Genomic DNA, 16,411 nt, shown 5'->3' on the forward strand with positions numbered 1-16,411 from the left:
ATGCATAATATTATGAACTCATGCAGTTTTTTGCCCCATGCATGAACTCTTTAGAAAAAAAAATCAATAAACCTTATTGTCTAGGTTGTTGATTTTGGTATCATTAAAATAGATCTGGTGAGTGGTGACTCTCACAGTGACTCTGCTTCATTTATTAAATTAAAATATATTATTAAAAGCTGAATAGTCAAATAACTTAATCCATTCCTAAAACTATATAGCAATGAATCTTAGCTCTTAGGAAAAAGAATTAAAAAATGTTTGTGTCAACTGTCAACACGTATATCATCATTGAATGCTTTACCGCCTAGCTCATAGAGTTGAATTTTGTACGAGAAATCGAAGTCGTTCAATTTGCTTTTGCGTAAAGAATTAATTATAATACTACGTCAACGATTAAAACGAGTTTTACGGTCACAGTCCGCACTCTTTACACGATTTTCTACGATTTTCATGTAAGAAGTGTCTGGTCATTTGAATAGTTTCGTTCGACCTTTGCCTTTATTTGTTCAATCAGCATACTGCGTTCAGTAGGTACCGATAGCGTATGATCTATTCTATAGCTATTCATGTCAGCGTTATTGACAAGTGCGGTGCATTAAACTGTAAATTTCGCACAATATATTAATAGTGAAACGGGATGGAGGTAATTATAACTCAATAAAATAGTAATTATCTATTGAATTTATATTTTTTTTATATATTCTAATAAATACAATCTTGTTTTAGATTGAAATATTAAGCGTCGCCGGTTCGAAGCCGATCGGAAAAATAAATGTCAATGATAACGCAACCATAAAAGATGTAAAAGATAAAATTTATAAGAATTTGAAAAAGTCATTATATCCAGAGCGACAATCTATAAAATTAGAGTCCAAAGGAAGATCATTAAAGGATGAAGCTACATTGAAATCATTAAATATTGATAATGGGGCTAAACTTTACCTTCAAGACCTAGGTCCTCAAATATCTTGGAAAAATGTGTTTTTGGCTGAGTATGCTGGACCATTATTTGTATATTTGTGGGCTTACCAAAGACCTTGGATTTTATATGGAGAACAAAGTGCCCCGGCACACTGGTCCGTTCCTAGGTATGTGTGATTTACATTCATTTGCATTATTTACATAATTACTTACCTCACATTAATATTGTGAATTAACATAATAATTTATTTCAGCATTGCTGCACTGTGTTGGTCAGTGCATTATGCTAAGAGATTGCTTGAAACATTGTTTGTGCATCGTTTCTCGCATGGGACTATGCCATTGAGGAATTTGTTCAAGAACTGTTGTTACTACTGGGCGTTTACATTGTACATTGCATATCACATCAACCACCCCCTGTACACAGCACCTTGTAACACATGTGTGTATGTTGGTTTAGCAGGTTTTACCGTAAGTATGATAAAATTCCATCTACCACTAGCTGCTTGTCCCCTGTCCATCTTTGTAGAGTTGTTTTTAAGAGTTTGTTTAAATTATTTCAATCCATTCTCGAGTTGGAATGCAACTAGACTTTCTTTTATTTATGAATAGTTACAGTCATTGTTTGGCATGTTAACGAACTCAACAATTAAAGCATCCATTTATTTATAATTTATTAATATATGATCATTCAATTTGGTTGAATATTAAGTACTAGATAAAAAAATATGTTATATAAGCCATAATGCATAATTTAGGATTTTTTCTATGTGATTGAGCAACAAACAAATGGCCAACATATGATTTTTTAGAATTTATAATAATATGTAATGTTTTTCAATGTGCCTATATAATTTACATGTAGAAATTAGAATAGGGTATAATTAACATTTTATTTGTGTGTTTAAATACTTACAAAATATCATGACAATGTATGTATGTAAGACAAATGTAGACAATACATGTATATTTTAATTATAAATATTTGCATGTCCGTTCAAGAACCTTGATTAAATTTTTAAATATTTAAAAGGCTTCAACCTTGCATACCTAAGGATAAACAAGCTTTACAAATTTTATCCATATTAAGGAAAACAAGAAAGTAATAGTAACGGCAGGTATCACAATTTGCTAAATACCTATATCCTTGATGTTCTTTTTGACTTTATTTTTATATTATTTTTAATAATTTACAATTTAATTGAGACATAAGCTAAGCAGAACATGTAATATCTAGATGCAGAACTGGTCCTTAATGTAATTTTTCCCTGGTTATTTGACATTGCTATGTTTTACTGGAATGTTTTACACACTTATTTTTGCATTTATTTTATTTTATTCCAGCATTGTAATATGTATGTAGTTTAAAACTGTCTATACAGTCTGTTAGTGTCAACACCGTTATGTTTGAAACACGTAGTTTGATTTCACTTATAAACAAAAAATACTTATAAAAAATTCAATGAAAAAATTGTTTTCTATATTTGACATTGTAGCATTTTTATTCATCACTGGTTGTACTCCTAATATTTTTGGTAAACAATGTATGGGTTAAACTTATGGTAAGGTCAACGTATTGACCATATACTTTGATAACACATAAAAAATTATTACTTGTGTAATGACTTGTTTTTCAAAGTCAAAAGGGCTCTAAATCTCTTGTTTTACAATCGATTGAGGTATAGCAAAATGATGACGAACATATATTATGTATTGATTTATTTAATCAGCTATTGTTAATTATTTTGAATACAGAGGTTAATATTACATCCATACTGTTTAAGATCAAAAACTCTTAACCAAGCTATTGAACTGTTTCAGATCTGTGAATTGGGTAACTTTAGTATTCACATTCTGCTGAAGAACCTGCGACCCCCAGGCACCAAAGTGAGACGCATCCCTGTGCCCGATGGCAATCCCTTCACACAGCTATTCAACTTTGTCTCCTGTCCTAACTACACCTACGAGTTTGGATCTTGGCTCTTCTTCACTATTATGACGAAATGTGCTCCAGGTAAGTCATTATTTTTCTAATGTTTGTCTCTATTTGTATAAACCTTATTTATTAACCAACTTCTTCAATTTTTCCTATTTTTAAATATATAAGACAGCAGTCATTTAAAAAAAATATTCGCCCACAGAGGTTGAATTCAGTTTCACTAATTAATACAAGTTTAATTTACAATAAAAATGATGATGAAGAAGGATAACTTATTGTGGATAATAAGAATTGAAGGTGAATTGAGGTGGAAAAAAAATGAATTTTCGAGCATACATTCTTAAAGATTTTGAACATATGTACAAGTACATGTATATTAGGTATTATAATGATGTAAGTATAAATTATCATAATCATAATATGTGAATACGTATTATTTTCAGCTGGAATTTTCGCAGTGGTGGGTTTGTATCAGATGTCAGTTTGGGCGCTCGGCAAGCACCGCAACTATAAGAAGGAATTCCCCGACTACCCTAAAGGACGTAAAGCCATCTTGCCTTTCATCCTTTAAGTCATGGTCTAACCAATACGAGCACAAGTGCTTTGTTTAATTATAAAAATAATATATTTCGTTAGGAACGCGTTGAAGGTTAACAAGTTTCGGTAATTATAACGATCGTCACGTTTACATAATTTAATGTTAATCCAGTAGGTGACGGTACTCTTGTACGCGCGTGTTACATGTAGTTTTTGTAAATGGTGAATGTTATAGGGATTTTTTCTTATTTTTGTCTAGTAAAAAATGCTAATGAGAATGAATAATTGCGCTCAATTATGTTTCTTTCGTATGATTATGTTGATTGTTAGTAAAAAACTTTGATGTTGCAATATTATTTTTTTATGTATATGATGGGTTATATGAAACAATAATTAAGGTCATATTCAAATTTAATATAATATACAAGGATAACAACAAGAAAACTATAGTTTAATTAACGTTCGCACCAGGTCCCTCATCTTTTTCCGGTTCATCTACACACCGCATTTTCCCGAGCAATCTTTCATTTTCTTCCTTAAGGGCCACAATTATTTCCTCTCGTTCCTGAAACACGTTAATATAATGTAATTTGCGTTATTTAATATTATCCGGTCACCTTATTTTACAACAAGCATAAGAAAAACAAAAATATTACATAACGATGAAATCAAAGTTATCTTAAGTCACAAGGAGGACATTTGCGAATAATATTTATCACTGTAGAACATTATCTTTAGGTATGAATATATGTAATTACACGATCAGCGTAGTAACACTGCTGTGGTCATTTCAAAGGCCTTATCTATACGTGCGAATGAAAACCACTAGGACACCACGTTTGTGCTATTAAGTATCTAATACCTTAGTACTATTAAATGTTGGTACAATATTTTTATTTAGACCTATTAAAACTCGTAGGTCTGCTTCCTTGTTTACTGGATTATGAGCAATCGAGGAAACTGTATAATGAAATAATAACCACCCAAAAGTTGATTTTATTACAAAATACTAAATAGTTTGTGTATGTACTTATCTATATCTACTACTCATGCCCACGTTAAAATTAATTTTAAATATGGTTGTTAACATCTTTAAACTAATCTGTTTATTCATATTTATTTTAATTATTTCGGTTATTTCTGGAAAATCAAACTCTTGTGAATACATGAAATTTTACCTCAATCTTTTGTTTAAACTTTTCATCAAGTTTCTCTCTATCTTCCGTGACATGTTTCAATTTAGCACGTGCTGTGGCGGGCGGTATGTATCTCGCCGAGAGACCGAGTATGGATTCCATTTGAAAACATCTTGTGCGGGTAGATTTTAATTCCGTGCGTAAGTTGTTTATTTCCGTTAGAAGAGTACAATTCTCCTGTAATATTGGAATTATATTTTATCCGGGTTATAATGTATTTATAAAATAACACTTTCTTTAAATTCCTTCTACATTTATAAGTAGTTCTAAAATTATTTGACAATCTAGCAAGGGCGGATCCAGCTTTAGTGCCAGGGGGGGGGTCACATAGATGTGGTCAATTTTCAAAAGCTATATTTTGGTAATTTAATTGATACGTAGATTTAAAAAAAATGGTCAAGTGCGAGTCGGATTGGCGAACCAAGAGTTCCGTACAAACATTTTTATATGTTTTAATATTAAATTTATGCTTTTTGCGATTTTTCCTTTATCTGTGCTATAAGACGTATGGGTGTATTCAGAAAGAAAGCTTGAAACTTATAAGCGCTTATCGGCGCTTGTCATGTTCATATATTTTCCTGCGCGGGTTACCAGCACTGACAGGAAAATATATGAACATGACAAGCGCCGATAAGCGCTTATAAGTTTCAAGCTTTCTTTCTGAATACGCCCTAAGTTTCTATAAAATAAAGATTAAATATCAAGATTCTGTGTTAACGGGAAGTACCCTGTAGGTTTTGATTCCTGGCAACACTTGCGAATGTTGATAAGCATAAAATGTATGTTTTAGCAATTTTTCCTCCATCTGTGCTGACATTGCTTTTAACCAAATTTCAGAACTCTGTGTTCACAGGAAGTAGTACAATACCTATAGATTTTGATTCCCTTGCGATAATGTCGAAATTTGCGATAAATGGCTGTATCTTTTGATTGCGTTGGCTTATAAGTTTGATTTTTTCACAGCTATAAGGAACCGTAGATTTGAGTATTCGGTATGAATTTCAGATTGATGCCTCCACGCGTTCCTGAGAAAAAGGGTCTTCACAGGCAGACAAACTTGAAAAATATAATATACTAGCTTTCCGCCTGCGGCTTCGCCCGCGTTTTCAAAAAAAAACCCGCATAGTTCCCGTTCCCGTGGGATTTCCGGGATAAAACCTAGCCTATGTCACTCAGAAATGATGTAGCTTTCCAACAGTGAAAGAATTTTTCAAATCTGCCAAGTAGTTTCGGAGCCTATTCAATTCATACAAACAAACAAACAAACAAAAAATCAAACCTTTCCTCTTTATAATATTTGTATAGATGTATAGATTTTTTAATTTTTGCAATTATTCCTGTATCTGTACTAAGGCCCTTCTCTCATGGAGCTACTCAAAAAGAACTAGTCACAAACTCAAATTACTAACGAGTTGCCTGAGTGTCACAGCCCATACATGTTCTATGGAGATTCGCACACGACGCGACTAGTTACTAACTGGTGAGTAATGCGTTAGCAACAAATCACGCGCGACGCGTCGTGTCGGTCTCCACGCTACTGGTTTCCCGAGTTTCTTTGTTTTTTATGATAAAAATGAACGAGCAAACATTGATAAGTGACTGAAACCTTATAACTTGAGTAGCGTTGTATGCGAGATACAATTTGTAACTGGTTTGTAATCGTAATTACTGATTAATTCAGTCATTTTTGAGTAGCTCCATGAGCGAAGGGCCTAAAGATGTTGCTTTGTACCGAATTTCAAGATTCTGAGTTTACGGAAAGTACTCTGTAGGTTTTGAGTTTTGATTCCCTTGCGAATGTCGAAATTTGCGAAATTTTTCGGCATTTACGGCTGTATCTTCTGATTCGTTGACATAGAAGTTTGATTTTATTATAGCGTAAAGGTATTTTAGACGTAAGTTTTTGGTATGAATATCAAGTTAATACATGTCAGCGTTCATGAGTAACAGGGTTGTAAGTAAAATTTTTTTTTAAATATTTTTTTATATTATAATCTAAGGAAAAATTCATGCTTTTCGCAATTAGTAAACAAAGTCGTTATCTCTGTGCCTATTTTAGGGACATAGGCACATGTATGATTAAATCTTTAAAACTACGCAACGAATTTTGATGCAGTTTTTTTAAAGATTAGAAAGAGTGATTCAAGAGGAATAGTATATAATTTATAAGGTTTTAGAGAAAGCGGGCGAAGCCACGGGCGGTAAGCTAGTCTACGTTTGATTGTACTAAATTTCATGACTCTGTGTACTCGGGAACTACCCTGTAGCTTTTGATTTTTTAGGGAGTGTCGAAAAATTTCAGCAATTACAGCTGCATCTTTTGATTGCGTTGGCTAAAACGTTTGAATTTTTCACAGCATCAAGGGACCTAGACCGTAGGATTTCGACATTAGCAAGGGAATCAATACCTGCAGGGAGCACCCTGTCCCGTAAACACAGTCTTGAAATTGAGTAAAAAGTATCGAGTTATAGCACAGATGTAGTAATAACTGCGAAAACCCTAATTATTTAATTAAATTAAATAAAAATATATTTTTAAATAATTTTAAACTTACAATCCCTTTACTCATGAACGTCTACATGTATTTAATTGATATTTACATCAGAACTCAGGTCTATAATAACTTAAATCTGTTATTTAATTCAAATTCTATGTCAAAGCAATCTGAAGAAAAAGCAATTAGAGCCGCATATTCTGTAATTCGCAACTACTTGTAAGGGAATCATCAATCAAAACCTACAAGGTACTTCCCGTAAACACAGTCTTGAAATTTGGTTAAAAGCAACGACTTAAGCACTTACAAGCACAGATAAAGAAAAAAATCCTTTAAACAAAATTGTAAGATACAACATAATGAAAAAATATGTTTGCTCGGAGTCCTCGGTGCGCGAGTCCGACGCGCACTTGGCCGATTTTTTGTTGTAATTTGACTGTATTTTATAGTGTTCATTTGAAAAAAAAAATTGCTATTTTATGTCTTATCCACGAACTGGGATATTTCGATATTTGAGGTTTTGTGTGAAAAGTGTAACAGCAAAAGTTGTAGAAAAAAAAATTAATTACTTACATACAACTTTACCATTACACTTTATTCCGCAGTTATAGTTTTTTTTTAATCGAAAAACCTGTTATTTGTCCTTAAATTACGACCACAGGTCGACCCTAATAAACTTTTTCTATAATTTTTGTTATATTCTCTTCCGTTACCGTTTGTAATTGATTTCATTGTTCTATTATTACTTTTATGTCTCAAAATTCAATAAACACATAATTTGAACAGTATTAATTTGTTAATTTAAAAAAGTTAATATTAAATTAGTGGTCCACTTAGGTCGTGGACCTAGCCCAGGGGGGGGTCATGACCCCGTGACCCCCCCCCTGGATCCGCGCTTGCAATCTAGAAATATGCATAAGGAAACATTCGTTGCGGTCAATGCCGGGTCAGCTAGTTAACATTAACTAAATTAAAATATGCGTGAAACAAAATAACTAACGTCCATAATTTTTCCAATGTCACTCTTAGATCCGTCAAGGGATTTCGATAGTTGCAATTTTAATGCAGCAACTTGCTTCTCGAGGTGGTCGCGCTGTCGGTTGAATTCACGTATCGCCTCATCTTCTGCTATGCGACTTCTCACAAAATCTATATCCTCCACGTACTTATGGAATAGTTCCTGTTACAAAAAAATTAAAAAAATATGTAGTGATAGTAAAGTCACGTGATTCGAATATAATTTATTTGTGAAAGTGTACCACACATCGATTTCTCGCGAAACGTAAATTAGCTAACGTTGCTCTGCTAATTCACTTTTATTAATTAAAATTGAATAGAAAGTTATAATTATAAATTTATTAACCTTAACATTTAATTTTAATTTCATTGGATCTTGAAAATTCGCCGTCATGTTGTGAAGGTCGATTTTTATTTTTTTAAGTGTATTTTTCAATGTTAAATTTCTTTCCGCTTCCGTCACGAAATCTTTCTTAGCCGATGATAGTTTTTCATTCAGCTGACTGATTTTAAGCTCTGAAATTAAATAACATGATATTATTAAAGTGCTAATAGTCATATGCGTAGGTTTATTTTTTTTTAGTTCACTAAAACGTGAATAGGTAAACTAAAGATTGATATCTACTACCTACTACTAAAAAAATGAATCGTATTTCTACAATTAAATTAGTTTAAAAAATAAAACAGGTAGGTAAATGAGAAAAATACAATTTAATTATTAGTAACAGTTTAAAGTAGTGTAACATCATAATATTATCGAATAAAATGAGGTGGTAAATGTCTACATGTGATATTCAAACCTATGCTACTAGTATAGTATACTATGTTTTCCGTGCCGATGTACCTATGTATGTGCCTATCAAATTTTAAATGATTTGTGCGCAATAATTTATAACAAAAAAATTACAACTGAAATAGTTGAACTTTATTTTACCACGGAAGGCCTTTTGCTTTAGTAGAGTTTCTAACGATACTTCCAACTCTAATATACGTATTTTTTTCTCTTTGATTTCACGTTCTAACGGTGCTATCTAAAGGAACAATTAAAAATTAATTGTCATAAATATAAAACAGCTGTAATTTTTTTATCAAACGGTGACCAGGTGATAAACTAGCTTTTAGATGCGTTTTTAAGAACTTCATACCAAGATCATGTTTGACATTGAGTAATTTTAGTTCTTCATTTTCCATATCTTCAATTTGTACTTTTAATTCACGTATAGTACGCTCTTTGGGCTCAATCTACGTATCGAAAAAATATAAATATTCATCTATAAAGTTCGAGAATAATTTCGAAAATAAAATATCTTACCTGATTTTTAAGCTCTGTAATTTTAAAGTTTAATACGAATTTGTACTTTTCCAGTTCTTGCTTTTTACGTTTTAGTTCGTAAATCCTTTTTTCTTTATCTTGAATCGTATTATCTCTTTCAGATATTTCTTTCTTTAAATCAGCGACATCTCTTTCCAGAGTAGATATGACTTTTTGAAATTGTTTGTGTTCGGCTTTAATACAAATTAAAAAAAAATAATTTAGATGCACACCAAAAAGGAATACTATAAACATTTAAGTATACACATTTCTTTTTCAGATAATTTTCTTTACCTTTTAGTTGCAACACTTGATGCTTAAACTCGTCAATTTCTTTGTTTGCAGAAATCAATTTTTTCTTCATAAGCCCCGTCTCTCCTTTGAGTCTCACATTTGCGTCTTTCTCTTCTTTCAGTTGCACTTCGTAAGCAGTTCTAATTTCTATTATTTCACGATCAGCGTCCTCTTCGATGGACGATTTGATTGTTTCATGTTCCTTTTTTTCCATATCAGCTTGTTCTTGCAGCTAAACATATGATTGAATAAAGTTTTAATAAACATACATCAGTTAATAATGTTTAAATTTGTTTATTAATGAAATACCTCTTGAAGAAGCAAATCTTTTTCCTCTAGTTTTACTTGAAATGAATGATTTAATTCACGTAAAGCTTGCCGTTTACTTTCAGCCAAGTCTTCTAGTCTTTGTTCATATTCTTTTCTCATTCTTGCCGTCTTATCTTCTAAACTCTGCAAAAGTATAAGATCAAGAAGTATAAGTGAATTCACAATAATAATACAATTGCGATATTTATATGGCTTAAATATTCCTTACCTGATATCTATCATATTCGCTGATAAGTCTAATATTAAAGTCAGCTTCTAAAGCTTGCAATGTTCTTTCATGTCCAGACCGCAGCTTAGCAATATCTTGTTGTATCATACCAATTTCGTGAGTATGTTCATTTTCCATTTGCTAAAAAACAAGGCCACTTTTATCTAAAGTCCTGAACGCTCTAGAATATGTATATGGGTTTAATTATACCTCATTTTTCTCTTTAAGTTCTTCAATCGCCGCGCAATACCCTTCGTGTACTTCTTTAAGCTTTTCAGCCTGCGTTGCCTCAGCTTGTCGAAGTTGATATGTGTGTTCTGTTTCCAATTCACTCATACGTGTGCTGAGCAACTGTAATATGAATGTGATTAAAATTAGGCTTTTCTCAAACAATAACAATAGTAGAATTTCAATAATACTGACATTTATACTATTGATCTTCTCTTGTAAATCCTTTTTACTGATAAGAATTTCCTTTGAGTATGCAAAGTCTTTATCCAGAGCAATAGCTCTACCGTCTGCATTTGTTAATCTCCACAAGCAGATAGAAGAATCTTCTGCTACTGAAACTAATGTTTGATCATCATACGCTAAAGCAATGCTTGTTATTTTCTTGTTATGCATGTGGAATTCGTTAAATATAGCTTTGTCCAAAAGCGGCAATTGTACGGCAGTCACGCCACCGGATCCTCCAGTGATAAACAGCATTAGGTCCGAGCGAGAGAGTATTATTGTGTCAAGTCCACATCCGATAAGACTTAGGTTCCTTCTTATTGTGTTTGCGCCGATTTCTTTTACTTCACCGTCACTTCCCACACCATACGTAGTTTTTCCGTTACTGAGACAATAAAAATGATTAGTATATGTCTTATGAAATTTATATATGGAGAACACACAAAAATCTCGATTACCTGTTAACTGCGCATGCACTAAATTGATTAGTTTTTAAAATAACCTCTCCAACTCGTTGGCCTGAGGACATGTTCCATTCATAAACTGCACCTTCAGAGCCACAGGAAACTAGCGTTAAATCATTTGCAGACCACGCCAGGCAAGTAATCTAAGAAAAAGTATTATTTATTGAAAAAGTATTTTAAGTAATGATTACGTCGTGATACGTGTACTCACTTTGCCATTGTGTCCTTTCAAATTGTATACATTTTGAAAAGAAATTGACGAGAATACTTGAATGATCTGCCCATTAACAGCTGCGAACATGTGCCCATTTGTACTGAACTTTGCACGTTTGCAATTGCGTATTGGAAATTCTCGCATCACTTCGAAGTCGTCGATCAACACTACCATAAATCTAAGTTTATCAGAGAATCCCACTATTGCAAAGAGTCCTGAAATACAGCCAGTTTTAGAAAATTATACGTATACAATCGGTATAGCACAAAAACCTAAAAATAAACGTAAACAATTACCAGAAGGATGCAACGAGACACAATGGATCTCCTCCTGATAGAGTTTAATGAGCTCTACGTCGTCTGTCATATAGTTCCATATTCTAATACTTTTATCCTGTTCACCAGACGTCATGAATATCGGCTTCCATGCGCACATTGAGAGCGAATTGATACTTCCGTAATGCATTGCTGGACCGAGCTCGGTAAACGCAATTTCTGGATTCTTCACACAACAAATATCATTTAATTCAATATAAAGACATTTGAGTATTGTATAAAATTGAAGATAGTTTTACAATACCTGCAGCATATGTTGTCCAAATAATTTAACATAATATAGTTGTATTCTCAAAGTTGTAATTAATAATGTCTCTTGATTAGGATCTATTGCTATGTGCTGAATAGCATCGAGTGGAGACCATAATGGATGTTCTCTGGTATGTCTGCAGGATTATAGAGGTTGAGAGTATTGTAATTAATTCAGAAAAGAAGAATATTTATTTCACAACACAAACGAGGCGTATTATGATTTGTATTAAATGTATAAACTTGAAAAAAGTGCCATTTTTTCAGGGCGACACATTTACAGGTGAGTTTTTCAAATAGACTTGAATGGTAGGTAATTTATTAATAGCGAAAAATACTCAAAGACCTATCGAGGCCAGAAATTTATGTAAAAAATTCCATCGTTATACAGGAATCGAACATCGTTATATACGATAACGCAAAAAAAAAAAAACATTGTTGATAATGAAAAAACGTTCTAATTAATATCGAATTAATTGTGATTCTATAACTAAAGCAACATGCGCAGAATTTGTGCATTAAACAACTTTTTACTATCACATACTTATAGGAATTCCTGGATATACGGAAGAGATTTCTTTTTCTCCAATGGTGAGGCGTTTCCTTTTCGAACATGTGTACGTAACCTGGTCCGCATGCATACGCAAATCCTGTAAGAAATAGATACAATATTTTAATTAATAACTTTACACTATTATTTTTACAATCTTACTTTTTTACAAAATGATGATCTTAAAAAGTGTGCAGTAAATTTAACCTTTACAAGTGACTTGCATATAAAATTTATTTAAATTGTATTCTAACTGTACAATTATAAATTATTCAGGTATTCCATTTTACGTTAAGCTTGGTTTCATGAACTCTAAATACCGCTAATACGATCTTTTTTTTTTACTTTATATGTATAAATTAATACATTGCATGCACTTATAGTTTACATAGTATGGATCGGAAAAGAAATTTAACCTTTAGGAAAATTAACGAAACACGTAACAGGGTGTGTGTCGGTATGAGTGGAGCCTTGGTCGCTGCTACTCTCTTGCTTAGTAGAAACACTGGTCTTATCACCTTCATCTGCTCTGTAAAATTAGATATTAATTTACCACTAGTAGGTATAGTAAATTATGAATTTTCAAGTGGCTTAAGGAACAAGTCTTGTGTCCCTGTCATCTATTCAGATTTCAGTACCGATATAAATTAATATCTACCTATGTACCTAATGCATACTTCGAAATTTGTTCAGGCAAAAGTAATGCCTGAACATTATAAAAGGATTAGGTGCTTTCAAATAAATATAAATGAATACATAACATTTATTTTTTCAGTAAATATCCCGTATAAAGGTTTGAAAAATAGTATAAGTAACAATAAATTATAATCTTACTCGGCTTCAACCTTCTTAAGAGACATTTCCGTAACATCAAATGCCTGGAAGATACAGTTCTGCCTCAATTCACCGTTCTCCACCATCATAATAACTCCGTTATCCGTTCCGAACATTATGCGATCCGGCGTTAACCACATGCAACTTGTTATGTTTATCTGCTTATAAAAAATTATCTTAGTTCACTCATATAACTGAGCATTATAATATGTGCTATTCAAGATAATACAATACAAGTCTCAGGTGTAAATCAATCCATTTATATTAGTTTTTACAGCAAAGGATCAAATCGAATTAGTAATACAGTGTTAGATCTCAAACCTTCCGGACTTGTGAATCTGCGTGTTTTAATACATTTACATGTTATGAATAAACTAACATATTCTAATAACGATATTATCCAACAATAAAAATATATTATAATGTGATATATTTTTAAATTTTTTCAAATTCAAATTATATTTATTTGCAAGAATGTAGTTACAAATTATAGATGTTTTTAATTACAATATTATGTGGCTAATACATTCTACCCATTGATTGGGTGTGCAAATATTGAAAAAGAAAGTTGATTAGTCTAATTATTTAAATGTACACACAATTCAATTTTCACAATTACGCGAACGCACTACGATTAACACGATTATATCACACACTTATCACACACAATTCAGTTTACACTACTTAAAAGTCATAAATTCTTCAATGTCATAAAATTGTTTCACCATCAACCAGTTCGTCAGTTTATTTTTGAAAAAGTTTACTGGTAGTTCCTTGAAATTGTCCGGTATTTTATTATATATTTTAATAGCCATAAATATTACACTGTTTTTAGCTTTGTTAATTCTACACGTTGGGAAATGTAATTTGTTTTGGTATCTTGTCAACATATGCGAATTTACATCTCCTTTCTTCTTAAAGTATTCCGGGTGATATTTTACAAATAAACATACTTCTCTTATGTACATGCAAGTTAAAGTAAGGATCCGTAATTTACTAAACAGAGGTCTACAACTGTCTCTTTGGTTCAAACCGCACAGAGCTCTGATACATTTTTTTTGTGAGACAAATACCTTTATTTTTACTTTATTACTTTATTTTTATTGTTGGATAATATCGTTATTAGAATATGTTAAAACTGCTTGAACTGAACAATTCTAATTTCTATTTGTCGTAAGTAGTATCTAGTTTGACTCACATTTTCTGCTTTACACCAACCCCACTGACGCCATACCGTTTCGGATACGTTCATGATACGAAATGTGTAAGGTCCAGTTATAACTACAAGAGTGGCATCCGCAGGATTACATTGCACCTATTTGGATTTTAAATAATGAAAAAATATATAAAATCTGAAAATAATACTCCAAAATACCAAAAGGAAACTTACGCTTTCAACAATCCCCTGACCACTAGGGTTTTGCGCTTTAGCATGACTTTCTACTTTACCCTTATCCCAGTTATAATAATACAAATACCAATCCGGCTCTCCTGTTATAGCGACAAGGTATTTAGAGTCAAACGTAAATTGCACACAAGCAAATTCCCTTGCAGTTGAATTTTCGAATGGTACGGTCAGTATTTTTCGCCTCTTATATGTCGTTAAATCATAAATTGTTATGTAGGGTTTTTGGCCCTCTTCAGCTATTTCATTAAGGGCGAGCCAACGCCTAAAGGGGAATAATCAATTAAACAATGATCGTTTTCACGGAAGTTACGTATAATGTTTAGATACCTATCTAAACCTTGATATAAATTAGGTAGGTACGATAAGATTAAACAATTAACCACAACTACAATTTTTACAACTACACCCTACCTGTTAGGTGCTAATACGAGGGATTTGATCGGCTTGTGTTTATCTTGGAGCCTAATGAATTTCTGCTTCTTTTGTAAGTGATTATGTATAACAATCACTCCACCTGCAGGGTATATTATTTCCGAATCTGTCAAGTAATGTGCATTGTACCTAGAAGAAAAATAAAGCTTTCCATTTGCCTCAATAGGTATATGTATTTACATTATTAATTACAGAATGTGTTATCTTACTGAATGTCAGTGCGTAGTCCATAAAAAAACCTTGCGGAAATGTTTGGCGGTGTTGTAACAGCCATATCAATAAATTATAAGATTATAAAGAAATAGTATACAAAACAATCTTCACGTTCAAGGATATATTTTCAAGAATTGATTATTTGTTTATGTAGTTTCCATGGTAGCTATCAAATTTTCAAATGGATTAAAAAGTAGGTCAATTATGAGCTATATGTAAATATTCTGTGAAATAAGAAATTAAATATTTTATGACGAATTTTTAAAATTCTCCCATCATTATTCATTACCGCTCAATTACCGCTATTTATCAGATTATTTCCTACCTATTTTTTTGGAATATATAATAATTAAATAACTTGATATACATATTAAGCTAATAGACTTTTGAAACACTACTAAAGTTAATATCATTATCTAATACATCTTCCCGATTGCGTGTCCACGTGTCATTTATTTTAAACCACGTAAGTTACGTTGAATTGTAATAATTGCTGCAAGTTCCATTTTAATCGAGAGTCCTATTGAAAACAAAAAACTATATTTATTTGATATTGAAATCCATAATAATGTGAAGTTCAAGCAAAATGCGCATCATTTATTCCGTGTTTGCCATTTAACTCGAGTCTATATTATGATTGGTGCTCAATGTCATCTGTAGTAGAGCATCCCATTCCATCCCATTTGCAATTTCCGAGGTAAGTCGCTGCTTCCTTTTGTAGCACACGCTCGAGTCTTCTTATTAACTCATCTAACCACTAGCTAATCTTTGCACTTCACTTGGAATTAAATTATATAATATAGTCGACACAGTGGCCAGAAATAGGAAAAACATTTAGTATGGATCTTTGACTTCGAGGATTCGATGATTCGATCATTGAAAATAAAATATATAGGTAACTACCTACGATATCTTCTAATTATGGTAACAAACGACCATTGATATTATGTCATGTATGTGCACTTTTCACATAAATTTCACTGTCTATACACTAAAACAGAGCATTA

General features: G+C 32.2%; 2 protein-coding genes across 2 annotated transcripts; one reads left to right on the forward strand and one right to left on the reverse strand.

The window, feature by feature from the left end:
• The first annotated feature begins 360 nt into the window (after positions 1-360).
• Positions 361-3,844, forward strand: Sc2 (trans-2,3-enoyl-CoA reductase Sc2). Its single transcript, XM_090102910.1, has 5 exons — positions 361-646; positions 730-1,091; positions 1,179-1,395; positions 2,746-2,938; positions 3,307-3,844. The coding sequence occupies exons 1-5, from the start codon at positions 641-643 to the stop codon at positions 3,432-3,434; spliced, it is 906 nt and encodes a 301-aa protein (XP_089959036.1). The 5' UTR covers positions 361-640; the 3' UTR covers positions 3,435-3,844.
• Positions 3,827-15,465, reverse strand: LOC149907804 (cilia- and flagella-associated protein 57-like). Its single transcript, XM_090102909.1, has 22 exons — positions 15,401-15,465; positions 15,171-15,320; positions 14,742-15,021; positions 14,550-14,666; positions 13,352-13,509; positions 12,934-13,046; positions 12,512-12,617; positions 11,963-12,104; positions 11,680-11,884; positions 11,381-11,598; positions 11,164-11,312; positions 10,676-11,090; positions 10,463-10,603; positions 10,253-10,393; positions 10,024-10,167; positions 9,715-9,946; positions 9,421-9,614; positions 9,043-9,139; positions 8,455-8,624; positions 8,092-8,271; positions 4,579-4,773; positions 3,827-3,965 (listed from the first exon to the last, which is right to left on the reverse strand). The coding sequence occupies exons 1-22, from the start codon at positions 15,463-15,465 to the stop codon at positions 3,852-3,854; spliced, it is 3,726 nt and encodes a 1,241-aa protein (XP_089959035.1). The 3' UTR covers positions 3,827-3,851.
• Between the last annotated feature and the right edge of the window lie 946 nt (positions 15,466-16,411).

The sequence above is a fragment of the Colias eurytheme genome, chromosome 6 (assembly GCF_061535395.1).
Source record: "Colias eurytheme isolate Ceu_HAF_F1 chromosome 6, ilColEury1 Martin Lab GWU primary, whole genome shotgun sequence".
NCBI lineage: Eukaryota > Metazoa > Arthropoda > Insecta > Lepidoptera > Pieridae > Colias > Colias eurytheme.